The sequence below is a fragment of the Cynara cardunculus genome, assembly GCF_001531365.2.
Source record: "Cynara cardunculus var. scolymus isolate 2C chromosome LG 13, CcrdV1, whole genome shotgun sequence".
In the NCBI taxonomy this organism is placed as follows: domain Eukaryota; kingdom Viridiplantae; phylum Streptophyta; class Magnoliopsida; order Asterales; family Asteraceae; genus Cynara; species Cynara cardunculus.
In genome coordinates this window covers 17,185,296-17,202,046 of record NC_037540.1, presented here as the reverse complement: position 1 = coordinate 17,202,046, position 16,751 = coordinate 17,185,296, and the positions used below count along the sequence as shown (strand labels likewise).

At 34.4% G+C, this 16,751-nt stretch overlaps 1 protein-coding gene across 1 annotated transcript; it reads right to left on the bottom strand.

Annotated features, from left to right (window-relative positions):
* Positions 1-1,427: 1,427 nt before the first annotated feature.
* On the bottom strand, positions 1,428-14,899 carry LOC112524836 (structural maintenance of chromosomes flexible hinge domain-containing protein GMI1). Its single transcript, XM_025134784.1, has 37 exons — positions 14,576-14,899; positions 14,451-14,480; positions 14,017-14,103; positions 13,884-13,939; positions 13,722-13,796; positions 13,437-13,509; positions 13,240-13,295; positions 13,036-13,141; positions 12,883-12,951; positions 12,725-12,811; positions 12,436-12,486; positions 12,153-12,285; positions 11,993-12,039; positions 11,752-11,880; positions 11,417-11,507; positions 11,295-11,329; positions 10,481-10,565; positions 10,224-10,406; positions 9,913-10,071; positions 9,348-9,369; positions 9,111-9,225; positions 8,891-9,007; positions 8,478-8,798; positions 8,278-8,381; positions 6,875-7,052; positions 6,666-6,774; positions 6,456-6,550; positions 6,073-6,174; positions 4,906-4,972; positions 4,477-4,559; positions 4,091-4,399; positions 3,793-4,047; positions 3,578-3,692; positions 2,444-2,654; positions 2,175-2,363; positions 1,782-2,093; positions 1,428-1,692 (listed from the first exon to the last, which is right to left on the bottom strand). Exons 1-37 carry the CDS (start codon positions 14,897-14,899, stop codon positions 1,428-1,430), a joined length of 4,845 nt encoding a protein of 1,614 aa, XP_024990552.1.
* Positions 14,900-16,751: the final 1,852 nt, after the last annotated feature.

Below are 16,751 nucleotides of genomic sequence, written 5' to 3'. Positions count from 1 at the left end.
AAGAGAATGAAATTACCTTCATCATGCTTCATCTGACACACAAATTCCTCCGTTCCATAAGACATTTCACGTCATAAATTACCTTCATCATGTTCCGTCGTTAATTAACTTCATCAAGATAATTGATTGTAACGAAAATATCATCCTATAATGCAAATTGATTGTAACAAAAATATCACAACTGTATGAACGAATTCCCGGATAAACCTAGGTTTTGAATTAAGGTGCTTGATGTTAGGGTTTAAGTCGGTATAAATCATAAATCAATCTAACAATCAGAAGCAATCGGCAATCAATACATCCAACCATAAGGTTGAAGCTTACCTTGAAAGAGAAGTCAATCGAGAGTTTGGGATGAGAAGCAATCGAGCTTTGGGGAAGTAAACGTAAACCGACAAAGAACTAGACAAAGAAACCATAAAGAATAGATATGTAATGAGTCAAAAATAAAGAAGCAAAAATCGATACAGACCATAAATCAATTAGAAGCAATGGTCGAAACCCATGAAATTAAAGCTTACCTTGAAAGAGAAGCAACTGAGCTTTGAGGAAAGGGACGTTGACAGTGATTATAGTAAAAACGGAGTCAAAACCGCCCATTAGATATGCAATCAACAATAGCTATATACTCTTTGAAAAGAAGAGATTCTAGGGACGTTACTTGGATTAGAAAGATTGTAGGGGCGAGGAAAGATTTCAATGAAGCGGTATGCTTTAAAAACATATACATACGTATAATTGAAAAAAATCACAAGATCAATATTAAAAATGTAAAAATCATGGAATTTTATGGATCTTGTAACTCCCAATTAATGAAATAAGAGTTATAAAGAAAATTAATCATATACCTTCAACATTAAATTTTTAGATAGTGAAGAACTTAATATTAAGATGGACTGCGATTGATCTAAAAGATTTATAAAGTTAACACAATAATTTAGGTTAACATTTGAACTAAACGTTCTCTCTCATATGAAAAGTCTAAAAAACACAGTTTGTTTTCAAGGTTTTGGATTTTAAGAATATCTAGCTAGATAAAATCATCTAATTAATTTTGATTGTTGAGAATCTTTAATTGACACTGCTAATATCAACCTGTTACTGAATCTCTCGAGTTATTTTGATGTGCTAATATTCAACTTGTTACTAAATCTCTTGAGATTGCTAATATTCAAAATTTTTCATTATGTTATTATATTAACCAGTTTTTTATAAGTAATAAGAATATATCCAACAGGTTTTAAAAAATCCAAAGAGTTATTTAACAGGTTTTGTAATGTCCAATGACTTGTTTGATCCAAAAAATTGTTCAAAACACACACACATATATATATATATATATATATATATATATATATTCACAAGTTACATACCCAGTAAGTATGGCAAAAAGTAGGTTAGTGAACTTGTTCAAGGATTTGGTTCGTCTATCTCCAACTGTAAGCAGGAGAATATGAACCATATTTCTCGGAAGTGGAAGTGGTGGTGGGTTGTTTCTGAGTGAAGTACTTGGCATACGCATCCCGTCTCTTTTTAAACTTTTTCATTGCGCTTTGATGACATTTCTTTTCCTTCAATAACTCCTTCATCGTCTCTTCCAATTTCAACTTCATTTCAGTATAACGCTGCTTCACATGCTCTTCATTTCTTCCACCACCAACTGCTGCTACGGGAAAAACGATGTCTGGCTCCCTAAACATCATTTAAACAAAAATAGATTTTCAAGATTATCCTTGATGTAATGCAAAAAGTGGTTAAAACAGTCGATTGAACATTGTTACCAGAATCCAAGAGACATAGCTCCGTTGCCTCTAAAAATTCCTCCATCCAAGGAAACGGCACCATCTTTTATGCAAGAGATTGCGTTTTTCATGTCTTGTCTAGTTTTATAAACTTGGGTCTCACCAAAAAGACGATAGAACAAAGTCTCTCGAAGATACGACCCCGAATCAGTCCTTGTGTCCAAGTGATCAACATCTATATCTATCATGTTCACTGCATAACCCACAAAACCTGCTGGAGTCGCCCCATCGGGAAGGCTGGGATTCGGCAACATAAGTTTTCCCTCGAGATCTTTATCTACCTTGCATGCACTGCCAAAATCCAGTCAAGTCAAGCCATTGCATTTCAGTATATGCTCAGATTATTCAGAAAATTAAACAGTGGAAAGGAACCTTATATCTTCAATGCATAGAAGGTGATAACGACCAATTACAGATTTTCCAAGTCCTGCTGCCAACATGTGAAGAGCACGATTATGATCCAACCTCCCATTCTTTTTGTAGGTCTCAAGGAAACGCACATCCTTGTAATTTTTGCATACCACTGCAAGCATTTGATCACCAAGATATTCTGCAAATATCCTGAGTAATAAAATTGATTTTATATCATGCAACTTTATAATCAGAAGTTACAGTTTGTCCACATGCAAATATGGATTCACCTGCTAAGCTCCAAAGTTGGAGTTGTTCCAAGAAGTGCAACAACACCAATTATTCTTTTGAAGGATTGACTCGACTCTTCTCTCAAGAGTTCCATGACAACAGAAGCAGCACTGTCCGTCTTAAGTTCAACCTGTGCTTTGATTTCCATTTTCCCTGGCGAACCATATTTGATACCATTTCTCTCTGTGCTGTAAGTTTGGTACCTGATAACTGGATAATGATATCAAACATTATAATACACCCAAATTATTTCATCATCACATCCCTAATAACATAAAATATTAGAAAGAGGCATAGGATTCAAGTGCACACAGCAGACCATCCGTATCTATATGCAGTATCTCAAAAGGGTAAGTTTATACGACACTGAGTTCAAGGTCAACACCTTGGAGTTGAGTAAATGGAGATGGTAGGGAACCTATCTAAGACATCCACTTGGACATAGGGAACTCTTGTAGCTATCAACACCTCCTAACATGTATTTGCTCGCAATTTCCATCTTCAGCTTGCCTACTAACAATATATTCTCAACACTTTTCATAAACAAACATACATGATCTAGCATTTCATGTCATTCCTGGAACTACCAGTACTTTATAAACCTTTTAATCTGATTAATAGTACTATACTCCATTTCAAAATAATCATCCTCTTGATTTCAGAGTAAAAAATTGCATTTAACTTCAAGATCGATGCAAACTCGTTGCTTTTTTTTGGAGAAAATAACAAGAAACACTACCAAGTTCAAAAAGCTTTGGTGCTAAAGAAGGGTAAATACATCCTAAAAACTTTGAATTTGAGCATTAGGTGTTTGAGTTTTGAATTCAAAAAGGACAATTGTTATTATGATGGAAGTAAAAAGAAGAAAATAAAATAATTCCTTAAGCAGCGAAACTTATGCATATGAGGATGGAAGAATCTAGTGAATGGTTGGGAAGAGAGCAGTCCTTCGATACGAAGTGAACATTTCGATTAAAAAAATACAAAGTAAAATATCAAAATAGGTGGGATGTATGTAAGCAACATTAGAGTATATATAAGCTCATTGATGGATCTGATCATCCTCAGTTACTAGAACCAGCAAATTCATGATCCTCAAAATACCAAATGAACAAAGTTAAGGCAATTATCACCTTCCAATTCTAAGAGTTCGGAGTCTATGGCACTTTTCTGACATTCGAGCTGTTTTATCTTGTCTTCATGTTGGCCAATCCTCAAACCAAGATCACAAATCTCGTTCATGAGGTCCTGAAGATTAAGTAAATAGGTATCATGTGAAAACAGTAATGTTGCTGGTGACCAATCTATTTACAGACAATTTAGCGGAATACAAGACTTGGCACTGTACCTTTTCGAAATTGAGACAAGATCTTAAATCACTTTGGAAATCGTAATATACATCTTGTATGGGTGAAAGTTTTGTCTCTGGAGTATGACATTGGACACTCCTATAATCCGTTTGTGCATCCATGGGAGCATTTGAGTCCACGAGTGCCATATTTTCATCCGTAGATAGATGTTTGATATTAAGAGGTGTCATCTCTGGAGGTAGCTCATGTATGATATTAAAAGGCTTCATCTCTGGATGTATCTCAACGTAAACCTATGTGTAAATACTAGAATCAATAGTTCAGCAGTTGTATCACGTAAATGTTTTGAGGAAAGATTTTAACCTTAATGGTCAATTGGAGCTCCACGTGACGAGAATGAGAAACTACAAAACTAAAATCCCCTTCCTCTGAAGGAATAGGAACTGCACGAACTATGCAGCGCCCATCACGAAACACGTACTTCACAGATTCGTCAATTTCTATAAATTGTGAGGTTATTACAAGGGTATGAGATTGTCCAATCTTATCTTCATCATGAAAGTTGACATCCACTTCACCCTTAGGATTGACAACTTCAAACTCCAAGTTTTCAAGTTTGGATCCAGCAAAACAACTTTCAGGTATCTGCAATCATGAATATAACTTTGAGGCTAATGAATTTTCATATACATTTAGGAGACATCAAGTCAACGATTTCAGACCACTGATGTAGTTCTCAGCTGCCTTTTCTCGATCTGCCACTCCTTGTGGATAACTCCTCCATCCGAGCTAACCGAAAGAAATACTGTATGAAGGTTGTCTTTTGAAATGAGAACCAGAATTGTAATCTAAAAGACTTTAGTCTCTTTCACAAGACTTCTATCCGAACTAGCAATAAAATAAATTGTAAGAAATGTGGAGTCAAAGAAATGAAAGCCGAGTGCTTTTCAATCAGAAGGCAACAACATTTAATACTGCAGAAACAATCATGATAAGGGATAGTAAGTCTGTCTAAAAAGGAAACTTCAAACTTATATGTGCATTATAAGTTCTTAAGAAATTTCAACAAAATGGTATCTGGCTATTGATCTCTCAAATGCATGCTGTACCAAAAATACAAACTAAACAGATAGGTATATCATGTATCATACCCTTTCTTCCGTAGCCTGCAGTAACTCTTAAGAGGCCACCAAGATCAATGCACCCGCGAGCATCCACCTAGACCATTAAATATTATAATGACAAGCTCACTTGGTAAAAATACAAATCAAAAAACATAACACTTGGTCACTTAAAGCCATTCCATAAAATAAAATGGCATCGTAAAATGGTAACCAAACAAACAAGATGAAATTAATGTAATCCCAAAAGTGAGATAACAAAAGATTTACCATTGTAGCTTTGTAACTAACAAGAAGTTAATTTTACAACACACAACATATTTGGATCGCCTTAGTGTTCGTAATTTTTGTATTCAATTTAGGAACCCCATTTATCATCAAGGACTGAAGCCACCTTAAATAGAATACAATACAATTGAAGACAAAGATAACAAGATAAATCTTGGTGAGTCATCAATATCTATGACCGTCGACCCTTCACAAGTTGGAGTATAGATGTTAATCAAGCCCAACTTGATGCAATGAAGTCCATCCAGGTCTTCCTTTACGAGTTTTCTCATAATGTCTGCAAGCTAATGGTGCATAGAAATATTAACTGAAGATGGAGGAACAATTAAGAAATCCACGACATGATTCCTTACCATATAAAAGTTGACCTGGGTATGTTTGATCCTCTCATGAAGAATTTTGTTCTTCACTGTATGGTCGACATATTTATTATCACAATATAGTCCCTAAAACTCATGGCAACAATTGTTTGGACCATATCATTTCACGTGAGACATCTGGGATAGCACGATACTCGTATTCGAAACAGTAGTGATTTAGAGCCCCACGATCAGGGTTCAGCTAAAGTTTGTGGCAACAAAATGGGATCAAACAGGGGGGCTGGTGTGACAAGTGATTGGAGTCTACTCTCTCTCTCTCTCTCTCTCATTTTGAAGAAGGTGGATGGTGGGCTCTAATACCATTTAAGTACTCAAGCTAGAGATCTGACTTGTTTATTATCAGGAATTTATGTGACTCTTCTTAACAATAACCATCACTACTTAGATGTCTATTAAATACAAGATCACCTATGGAGCACCTTGAATGTCTGATAAATCAGAAACCGTATCATGTGTTTAAATCACGTGACAAAAGTTGTTAGTTATCAAAAACTTTATCTAAATGCTCCAAACTACAAGAGGAACCCACCTTCTTCTGAAGACAATATGATCCATCTGGAAAACAACATCCATCCACACCTAACAGCACCTTCTGTTTTTCTTGTAGATGATTTCTATGTGCATCAAACAACTGTACAAGGATGTTCAAAATTACATAAGTACAGAATAATTCTTCAGAAGCCCAAGCATCTGGAATTGGAATAGAAATGAGGAATATAAATCATGCACACATAAATAATATATAACAGGATAGACATCAATTGCTTCTTCGTAGACAAATAAAACGGATGCAATGTGGCTACAGCTCCATTCCAATCAAATAGTACAACATATATAAGAAACAAATTTGCTAAAAATAAATATGATAATTAACTACAAATTGAATACGTAGCATGAAATGGGTAAATGTACCTCCAAAATCAACTCTTTAATTACATGGCCTGGAATCAATTGCTTCTCACAGATTTCTGGTCGCACTGTAACATGTTTTACAGGTCCAGGAACAACTAGGGCAACAAAAAACAGAACAAACCTAGTTAACCAATTGATTCCTTAATATACTAATCAATTGCACTTCCAATGTATGATTTTCTACTTGAAACATGGCAAACATATACACACCTTTGACGAGGATATCTAACAGGTGTGAACCATCAGGCAGAGATAACATCAGAGTGGCATCATAACTTGGCCGAATATTGTCCAAAGTTGAGCTCTTAATAAGCAAATCCTACAAAAGTTACAGCCTGTAGATGGGTTACATTTGCGAAGCCATAGTGCCTCAATTTCAAGAAAAGTTCTTACGGACATCAAATGTAGGAAAATCATACCTTGAGTATTAGAGCTGACTTATCAGATGATGTAGATGGATTATATTTGAGAACTTGAACCCTAGTACCCTCAGTGCAGTTGACCTTAACTTCAACTTCAGAAACTTCTAGGAATGGAATTTGATTGTCATATTTATCAAACTTCACAACAGAGATGGGCTCACAGTAACGGCCAACCCTAAACAAAAATCAGCATGTCAATAGACATTATTACTATCAAATAGGAAGCACAGTATACATGTTAAATTGGAAAAGAATTAACACATTAAGTAATGTACTTTGTGAGTATGATATATAGAAGCCGTGCATCAAATTGGTACATAACATGACACAAACACTGTAAAAATATTCTAAAGCAGGAAGTTACTATGGTGGCAATCCAAGAATGCAAAAAATCTGAATATGTAGGGTGTATCTGACCGAGAATATATTTTGATAACCAAATTGATAGATCGGTTAGAACCATAACATTTGAAGACATACAAGGAAAGCACAGTTAATTACAAAAAATAGTTTGTTCTATGACTGAACCACTTGGCAACTATCGGAGGTTAAACTCCAAAGCATAATCAAGGCAAAAAGGGGTATGGGTATAGTTAGTTGCAGCCCATCCTTTTCATACATAAAACCAATTCATGCATACATATACGTAGAAACATACACACACATACATAGACTGACCTATAAACTTTACCAAGCATAAGGTTAGGGATCTGAGAGCAACAGCCGTATATGAAGCCTCAACATACAAAAACCAAACTGAAGATTACTAGCGATTTAAGCACATAATCTGTATATCCATACAAAAACAGTGATTTTACAAGGTATGGCATAAAAGATATATAATGAAGTTTACGCTTCAGATATCCTGGCATGCAAAGTGACCTAATATGTAATGGACATGACTCCTATCCTATGTTCTATAAAATTGATAATATAAATCCATGATAGAAACTGAGTGCAAAGTTCTTCCTCTATCTCTAACTTTAATCATGATAGGATTAAATATTCATGTCCTGTAATTGTCAAACTGATGGAAGAAGTTCAATTTTAATTACCGCTTACTGGATTCCATATATAAAATATCAAACTACAAAGTGGTTAGACAAGAGTATGAAAAGACAGGACAAAGGTTACACAAGGAAGAATCAATACTGAAGTGTTGCTTTTTCTTTGACTATGAAGTCTGAACTTCAACACATGTTCAGATATATTGATTTCCTAGATCCGTGTTTGATAGTAGTGCCATGTAACAGCCAATCCTTGTCAAACAAGAAAGTATGAAAACACATTTGTATGCAGTAGAAATTTACATTTAGACTCAAGATCGAGTAGAGATTTTAATTTGCGTTAAATACTTGAGACAAATTAGATATGGTGGTGATGATAGGCAGGCGTCTTACGTTAACAAATGGTAAGGAATTTCCTTGGAAGGTGCCCATCTGTGGGCTTCACGTGATGCTTTAACTTGGACCTTCACCACACATTTCTGACAACTTGGATTTCTCTAATATATGGAGAATATTGTTACAGAAGGTCAGCGAAGCAAAATCCTACACTTATAAAAGCATTTGTGACAAATGAACAATTTGATGTTACTCACAATAGATAACGAAAACGTATAAATGCCAGCTTTATGAAACAGAGGATGTGACTTGCAGTTTGGTTGAAATACATATAAACCATGAACATCTCTTCGTGATGAAGGTGTTACAAGTGCAGAATAGATATTGCTTTCATCCTGCAATTTCTCGTTTCCAGAATATGCAATTGCTAGTGACATCTCAAATTTATCTTTCATCACATATTTCTGGTCCAAATGTTTGGAGGCAGTCCCAGAATTAAATGTAGCAGGACGAACCACAGCAACAATTTCACAGGGTGATACATGTCCAGCACAAACTTCACGCTCATCAGGTAAAGACTGAGAAGAAATTGAAGTTAGTTTGGAGATTCAGTCTATTAAAGAAGATGAACAATAGAATTGACAAATGAGAATTGATTTGATGAACTAACCACTTCTATTCCCAACTCACGGCATTGTCTTCTAGTCAGTATCTCAATTGAGGAAGGAGATTTCTGATGTTGCTTCTGAAGTTGCTGATTCCATTCAGCATCATCAACAGCTAAACACTGCAACATAAGTTGCTCTTTTACAAGTCGTCATTTTTGCCACAGTACTTGAACAAAAGAACATAACCACAAGTAGAATACAGATATGACGTGAAATCCTAACCTTTCCAGAATCAATGGCATTTATATGTATCGAGACAGATTTCCGCAAATCCAAAATGGGATTCCCCTTAATAGTTTCAAGGAGACAGCCATCTTCTTCCAATGTATCAATAGACCTTCCAAACCAGAGTAGTATAACAGAAATTTTGAATAAAAGAAACTGTGAGATCAGAGACGTTGAAAAGCAAGAAGAAAATAAAGAAGATATAGATAGAGATAAAAGCATTAAGTGGTCCACCTGCAAATTATCCATGCTTCTCCTGTTTAATGCAAAAATATGAAAAATTAATTGAAATATAAGTGACAAGTCAAGTACTGAAAATCCACAAAAAGTATGCAAACTGGAATACGGTATTTATGGGGTGAAAAATAGCAACTAAATGTGATGGACAGAATAGCCTACTAACTAAAACGCTTATAGTAGAATGATGGCAGACAGCAGGAAATACTCTAAAAGAAGTGTTTCTATATCTTAAGACGAACATGATAGATTCACATAAATGACATTAATAATCCTCTGCAAAGAAGTATATAAAGAGGAAACGAAACTGATCATGTCTAAACCCTTAAATTTCCACTTCTGGTGATTCGTGAAATTGTATAAATTGTTGGAAATTCTATCAGACTACATAAGAAGTGCAGAAAGTACTTAACGGTATCTTTTAATATGTCAAGAGGGTGTGAATACTATAAGTTACATAGCTAACTAAATCAGATTCAAACTAGATATTTTGAGGGATTATTAAGAGTTTTGAAGTTATGAAGTTATGAGCCACAACTGTCGCACAGATAAAATAACTCACCACCAGCATCCCCTTGAAATCCCTCAAGGAGGATGTATTCCATTGTAGCATAGACATTAGTTTTATGGAAACCCGCACATGCTCCCTTGAGAATCTTGATTCTCTGCCCTGATTTCCAGGATTTACCTTTCCACCTTAGAGCCTTGTGAACCCTCACAACTGCAAGCAAAATGAACACGAGTATCATAAATCATGCATAGAACTCACATCCAGAGAACCCCACGAACGAAATTGAGAATAGGAAGGAAAAACAACTAGATAAGATGTCCAAGAACCTTAACACACATGGTATCAAAATTTTGAATTCTCACCATTCCTGGATGTGTGAAGCTCCTTCGTCTTTATAGGGTTTACTATATAGACAGGTTCATCAGTCCCACAATCAGCTTCCTTGTCATATTTATCATGCATATCTAAGAGCCACTGTTGGTACTGTTTATTCAGTTGTGAGAGGGTCAATGGTTTTCCATCTCTTCTGATCTCAATGTGTACACCTGTTGAAGAATATGTAAGGTTTTGCCATGAGGTATACATCTCATCTCACTTTCTTTCTAGCACTCAAAAAAACAATTACCCGTCTCTTTCTCCAAAGAATCTCTGCTGCCCAAGTTCCTCAAGGCATTGGTATAAGGGTTCTGGTGTGCAAAATTTGTCTGGAAAAAGAAACAGATAAGCATCAGCAGCAGCAAAAGAGCTGGAATTTGTAATGAGATGATCAACAAAAGAATCAATAAAGCATCCTCTAATAAGGTAGTTCTAATCACACCACCTAATTGAGTATAATCACTATGGATTAGTTCTATGTCATGAGCCACTTCTAATATGTAGAGTAACGTACGAATGAAATTTCACAGTTAAACTCACTAAGCTATAGCATATGGTTGATTTTTAACTTAAAATTGATTTTTAACTTAAATTTAGAATATGTAATTAAGAGGTTACAACCTTTAGGCTTTCTTCTCCTTACTTGAAATCGTAGTCTGGATGCAATGGTTGAGCATCATTAAAAGCTGTAGCATATGGTTATTTTTTTGTACTAGAATAGCACAACCACAGGATATAATGACATGCCCAGAACACAAAGCTCTAAAGCCTGGCATCTTTATCATGTTGTACTTCACTGATAAGATCATTGCATTAACAATGATTCCAAAACAAAAACATGACTAAGAGAAAGAGGGGAGATCGACAATGAGAAACAAAAGCAACAAGATTGCACTTGGTTTGAGTTTTAATAATTAAGCTGCAGGCTATAGCACTACAAACTCTGTTAATTTTTAAAGCATACATGAAGAAAATGGAAGTAAGATATGATTATGTACATGCATAATGATTTCATGTGGATAAATAGGAGTGCATAGACGGAAGCCAAAAAGTAGTACCTTAGAGGATGTTGGGTTGAAACCAGCATCTGTCTCTGGAATCACAACGATAAGCGCTCAAACATATAGAAGATGCAGAAAAGCGCAGAATTAAAAGGGAAGGAAAAACATGCTGATTATACCAATAAAGCATTTAACTCTCATGCAGCTTCTCTTCAGAACTTGTGATCTGTCCCCCTTATTTTGTCTGAAGTCCATGAATGGAAGCCATGCCTAATTCAAACGTAAAAGAATTGCCATATCGATTCACGATATCAAGTGAAAATCAACTTCCTCAACAATTAGACATAGCATCTACTCTTTTTAAGCCAACAGATGCAAGTTATGATAATGTTCTGTAATTTCAAGATATTGAATGTCCAAAATGAATGTATCATTTTCAGCACCTATGTTGGTCTTGTAGGTAACTAATAAAGAACTGAAATTGTTGTATAACTAGTCGTTTGAATCCACTCACCCAACGAGCATCTGGAAGTAGACGACCTAGCCGTCTACAAGAAACATGACTAAAACTTTCGTATTCTTCCGTGTGTTCATATCCATCTTCTTTTAAAGTTTCAAGAATACTCTGAATGCTCTCCTTACCCTGTTAATTAAATGTTTCAAAGAACAAAATAGTAGAAAGTGCCCAAATTTCTTAATACACGTCTAGCTGGATGAAATACAGATACGCATACGTACAAAAATCCAAATGATACCTCCTTAACCGGAAGATACACACACCTAAGCCGTGCATTCGCCTCATCTGAACAAATTACATTCTCAAGTTCTTAGGCATGCGTAACGAATGTAAGGATGAAATTCAAGACCAAAATTGAGTTATCAAATTTAGTAAGGCAAAAAGAACCAAACCTTGACTACTTGTCATAGTAGCATTCTTATGATTTAAATGAAAACGAAGTTGTAATACAAATTCTGGACTATTGCAGGAATTTAGGTTTGTAATCGCAACCTCTCCGCCTGGAATTTCCGCTAGATCATCACCATTAACCTAAAAGTGCTCATTGTATATGTAAATACTATATTGTAATAGTGCATTTACAATTCATGAACTAAATTAAAACAAATGAAGTTAACCACTAGGTAAAGCATATGATACAAAAGCTTCTAAAAACAATAAAGTGCAGGACAGTTGTGAGACCTGAAATTCAATTGGCATTGTCGTTCTTCCTTTATTGGACAACTCATCACACTGTAAAGAGTAACAACACATGTTAAAAGAAGGCATCTTGTGTGAATAAACTAGTAGATATGGTGTTACTATCAACAAACAATGAATCATATGGTTGAAAATATGGAAGCATGATATCCGCCTGTTGTTTCATTACTAATGGTAAAACCGGTTGTTTGCTCCATATATAAGTAGTTTTATTTTCACAATCTAATAATACAGATTATACCATCCCTGCATCATGTATAAGCCAGCAAACCTGGATATAGGGAAAGTAGATATCCTTCAATTTGCATTGGAGCCGCCTTATATCGATGCTTCTCATCTTGGGTTCAAAAATATCAACCTGTGTGAATATTTCAACAGAAATTTGTGGTGAGATCATATTCAAGCCTTTTAAGAAGAGTTGTTGGTTACCTTTGTGAAACTTCCACCAGGAGATAACTCAAGTTCATCCTCCATAGGATCTCGAAGGCTGCCATAAGTCTAGAGTGCATAAAAGAATAAGAAATCAAAGACATAGGCTTCAACAAGTAGATAAAGAAGAAGAGCAACTAAGAATTTTGTTACCCTCCAGGTTCGCTTTGAACCAGAACCACCGACTAGAGCATCTCTCTCAAGCCGTAAGATATAAACCTTTTTGCAGTTCTTTGTCTTGGAGGAAACCTCTGTGTGCCTGCAATAAGATAGCATACAATGACTTTATTTAGCCAAGATAAAGTTTCTTGATGTCAGCGTACCAAATAGCAAATTTAATCATTTTAATAGACTTACCGTCCTAAATGCATAGATGCAACAAAGCCTCCATATCCAAACATACCAAAAGCAGGCTGTACTTAACAGAAATACGTCTAAAAGTGAGAAGCAAGTATAGCAACAAGAAGAAAAAATCATGCCACCAAAAGGTAATCACAGTCGTCATGAGTTGTTAAATTCAAGATGACAATATATGCATATTCCATAGCATTAACCTTTAAATATGGAGGCTTCCCCCCTACAGCTTGTATTTTGGATGCCCGATGGAGTGAGGCACCCATCTTCCCCCTACAAAGCAGAAAACGATTAATATAAAACATAAACATGGAAGTAAGAAGCAAATAAATGAAACCTTAATAACTTTAACCGCCTTAACACCCAAATGTATCATTGGATGGCATTAAACAAAACTTGGAAACATGTATCAGAAGCATCTTCTTGAAAAATTATGGCATTTACATCTTGTAAAAGGACCATTCATTGAGAAATTAACATATTACCATTTCTCTATAGACATAGAGTCCATGCCTGGGCCTGTATCAACAATAGATATCTTATCATCTGCAACTTCCACGCTGCAAAGTGATTAAAGTCATATGAAATGGTAGAAACCAAAATCCGACAAACTATCACTAACAAAATTAACACGATAATCCTTGTACCTTATTAACCTCTTCTCATTTTCACCATTGGACCACACCGCTTGCAATGAATTATCCTACAGTAAGGAGTTTGATATGAAAAATCTTGAACATGGTTTTTTAGGGTAATTAATGAACAGATATGCTTTCTTACGATTAGATCAGCCAATGCAGTCTCAAAAGTGTACTCTTCAGGTAGCTCCATAAGCAACTCAGTATCTGGTGTCAAATCCCACATGTTCTAAAAAAGGGGAAAAAGGCATTACAGTTCATTAAATCTTGTAATGCAATACAACAGAATACACAGGCAATCAGAATATACATACATACATACATACATACACACACACTCATATATATATATATATATATATTATAGAGAGAGAAAGAACTGGAATAACCAACTATTCATGAACTAGTCATGTGAACATACTTAAACATTCATGAATATCATTCATCATGCCATTTTCATTATTGATGATATCATCATAAACATCCATCATAATATTCTTCATCCAATAATTTATAAATAGTTAGTTCTTATGGGAACTTGCCCCTTGTATAAATATATATTCAACCCTAACAAACCTCATAAATTTTTGCTGGCAGCGACCCGTCCTGTTACAAGATTATTACAAAATAATTACAAACAAGTTTAAGATATAAAACATGAAACAAAATAGAGTTATTTCAGAACGAAAACAAGGACTCACATCGAGCCTCAAATTGTAGACTTTATTCAACTCTAAGTTGGTCAACTTAAGACTTTTTCTGAAAACATAATCAGAATCGTCAACAAAACAAAGTTGAGCATTCCAGTTGACACGTTTCTTGAGATTAGAATCCCTTCTCTCATGCTCTTCCCTCACTCTACCAGCCAAATCTTTAACAGTAATGAAATCCGTGGTCTGAGGTATCTTCAGCAATCTGGTCGTCCCATCAGGCAATAGAATTTTCAGCCGGTAAACTCTCCGTGAATAGGTAACATCTTCATGTGATCGCTTTTGCGGCGTTAGAGTTTGATGTTTACCGTCCATCTGGAAATGCAGCTTAAAAGAAGGAATCAGATATCGAATCCAAAGAAGAAGAAAACGTTGATAATCCTATGGTTGTCGAAGAACTGCAAACAAAAAAACGAAAAGTAGAAACCCTCGTCAGAAATAAACATATATAGCTAGTAGCCTAGTAGTAGAGTAGTAGAGATCACAAGAAGACGAAATGCTTACTTCAGTGCATGTGCATTACAGATTGATGATTCTTGCGGAAGAAGGTAGCAATGAAATACCTGGAGTGGATTGTATATGTGAAGAAGAAAGTGGAGAGAAGGGTTTGACAACAACTGATACGACTAGGAGAGCAGAGTCTGGAAGTAATGATTTCCGAAGCCGTTTTTCTGACAACTGACATCCCATGTCCTTCCAAATTCATCCCATTTTTGTGATTTACCTTTTTTTAATACTTAATTACAATTATAATATTTAATTTTGATATTTAAACTTCTAAATAACTTGTATGAAAAGTTAATTTACTTTAACTTGATTCTTATTTTAAATTTTAAAATTTTTATTTTGATATTTAAAATATAAAGTTTTAAACATTTAAGTATTTGGATAATTGGTTGAAGCATTAACTTATTATCATGTGTTAATGTGACGAGTGATGTGGTATGCAACTCAATATTATTTACTGACATTGATATCTTAATCCAAAATTAATTTTTTATGTAATGTGGTTTATTAGAAGAAATAGTTAATACGTTAACCGGTTTCTCATGCAATTAAATGCTTAAATTTTTAAATCTTAAATATCAAATTGAAAGTTTTGAAAGTAGGTTACCAAAATAAAAATCAAGTTAAAATATGTTATTTTTTCATATAATTTATCCGGAATAATTCTCAAAATTAAATTAGAGATAAATTAAGAGCATTTTAAAGGTAAAAGTAGAGAATTAAAATTTTAAAAAAACTAAATTATATTACGTTAATAGTTTTCAAGAATACGATATTGATTATATCTAATAAAATATTATTTTATGTTTTTAAATATCAACTTTGAAAATCATTGTTTAATGACTTAAAACAAACTTTTTGTATTTTCAAGAGCTCCGTAAATTTAAAACAAACTTTTCGCATGATTAAAACAAACTTTAATGATGCGGCAAATTTAATAATTAAAAAAACTGATTTTAAAAGGGCAAATTCATCACGACATGTTCACATGACCATATCAGCCGATAAACTTATGCGAGCAACTTATGAACAAAATTACAATCTCTAATCTTCATTATTGAAATTACAGACTTGTTGATTTATCATCCCTCCCCGTGTTGACCACTCTCGATTGAGTTGAGTCTCGACCTCCGATTACAACCCCTAAATCACGTGAGGTTTTTCATTCTATATTTTTATTCAAGTTTTAAGATGTTATTGTTTGATTAATGATTAGGTTCAAATTTGTTTGAAATTATTTGATACTTTAATTGGGTTTAAAATGCTATTACTTGAGCCAATGAGTCTTTCAAGCGGTTGTATTTAGAGGTCACAACGAAAGTTGGATTTTATTAACGGGGAAAATTTTATTAAAATGTTGGAGGCACTTGATTAGTGATGTTTGACATTTTCATATTTGACGTTGAGTTTTAGAGTTTTACTACATTTTAACTTTAGATAGTGTATTTTTTGTAATTGTGAAACTATGTAATATATATCAGGTCCGGCCCCTACGGTTGGAAAGTTTGTGTTTCGCCTTGTACCTCTTTTTCATACTCATTTATATTAAAATACAAATAATCCTTAAATACAATACAATATTATTTTATTTTTACTCTTATAGTTTTTTGTTATTATTTTTAACCTTTTGATATATTTTTTATTTACCCCTATTAACTTT

Coding starts and splice junctions, on each gene's coding strand:
- LOC112524836 (XM_025134784.1), bottom strand. CDS start 14,899: ATGGACGGTAAACATCAAACTCTAACGCCGCAAAAGCGATCACATGAA. Junction 13,142..13,239: donor GCATCTATGCATTTAGGACG/GTAAGTCTATTA, acceptor ATCTTATTGCAG/GCACACAGAGGTTTCCTCCA. Junction 11,330..11,416: donor GAGAGTTAAATGCTTTATTG/GTATAATCAGCA, acceptor TTGTGATTCCAG/AGACAGATGCTGGTTTCAAC.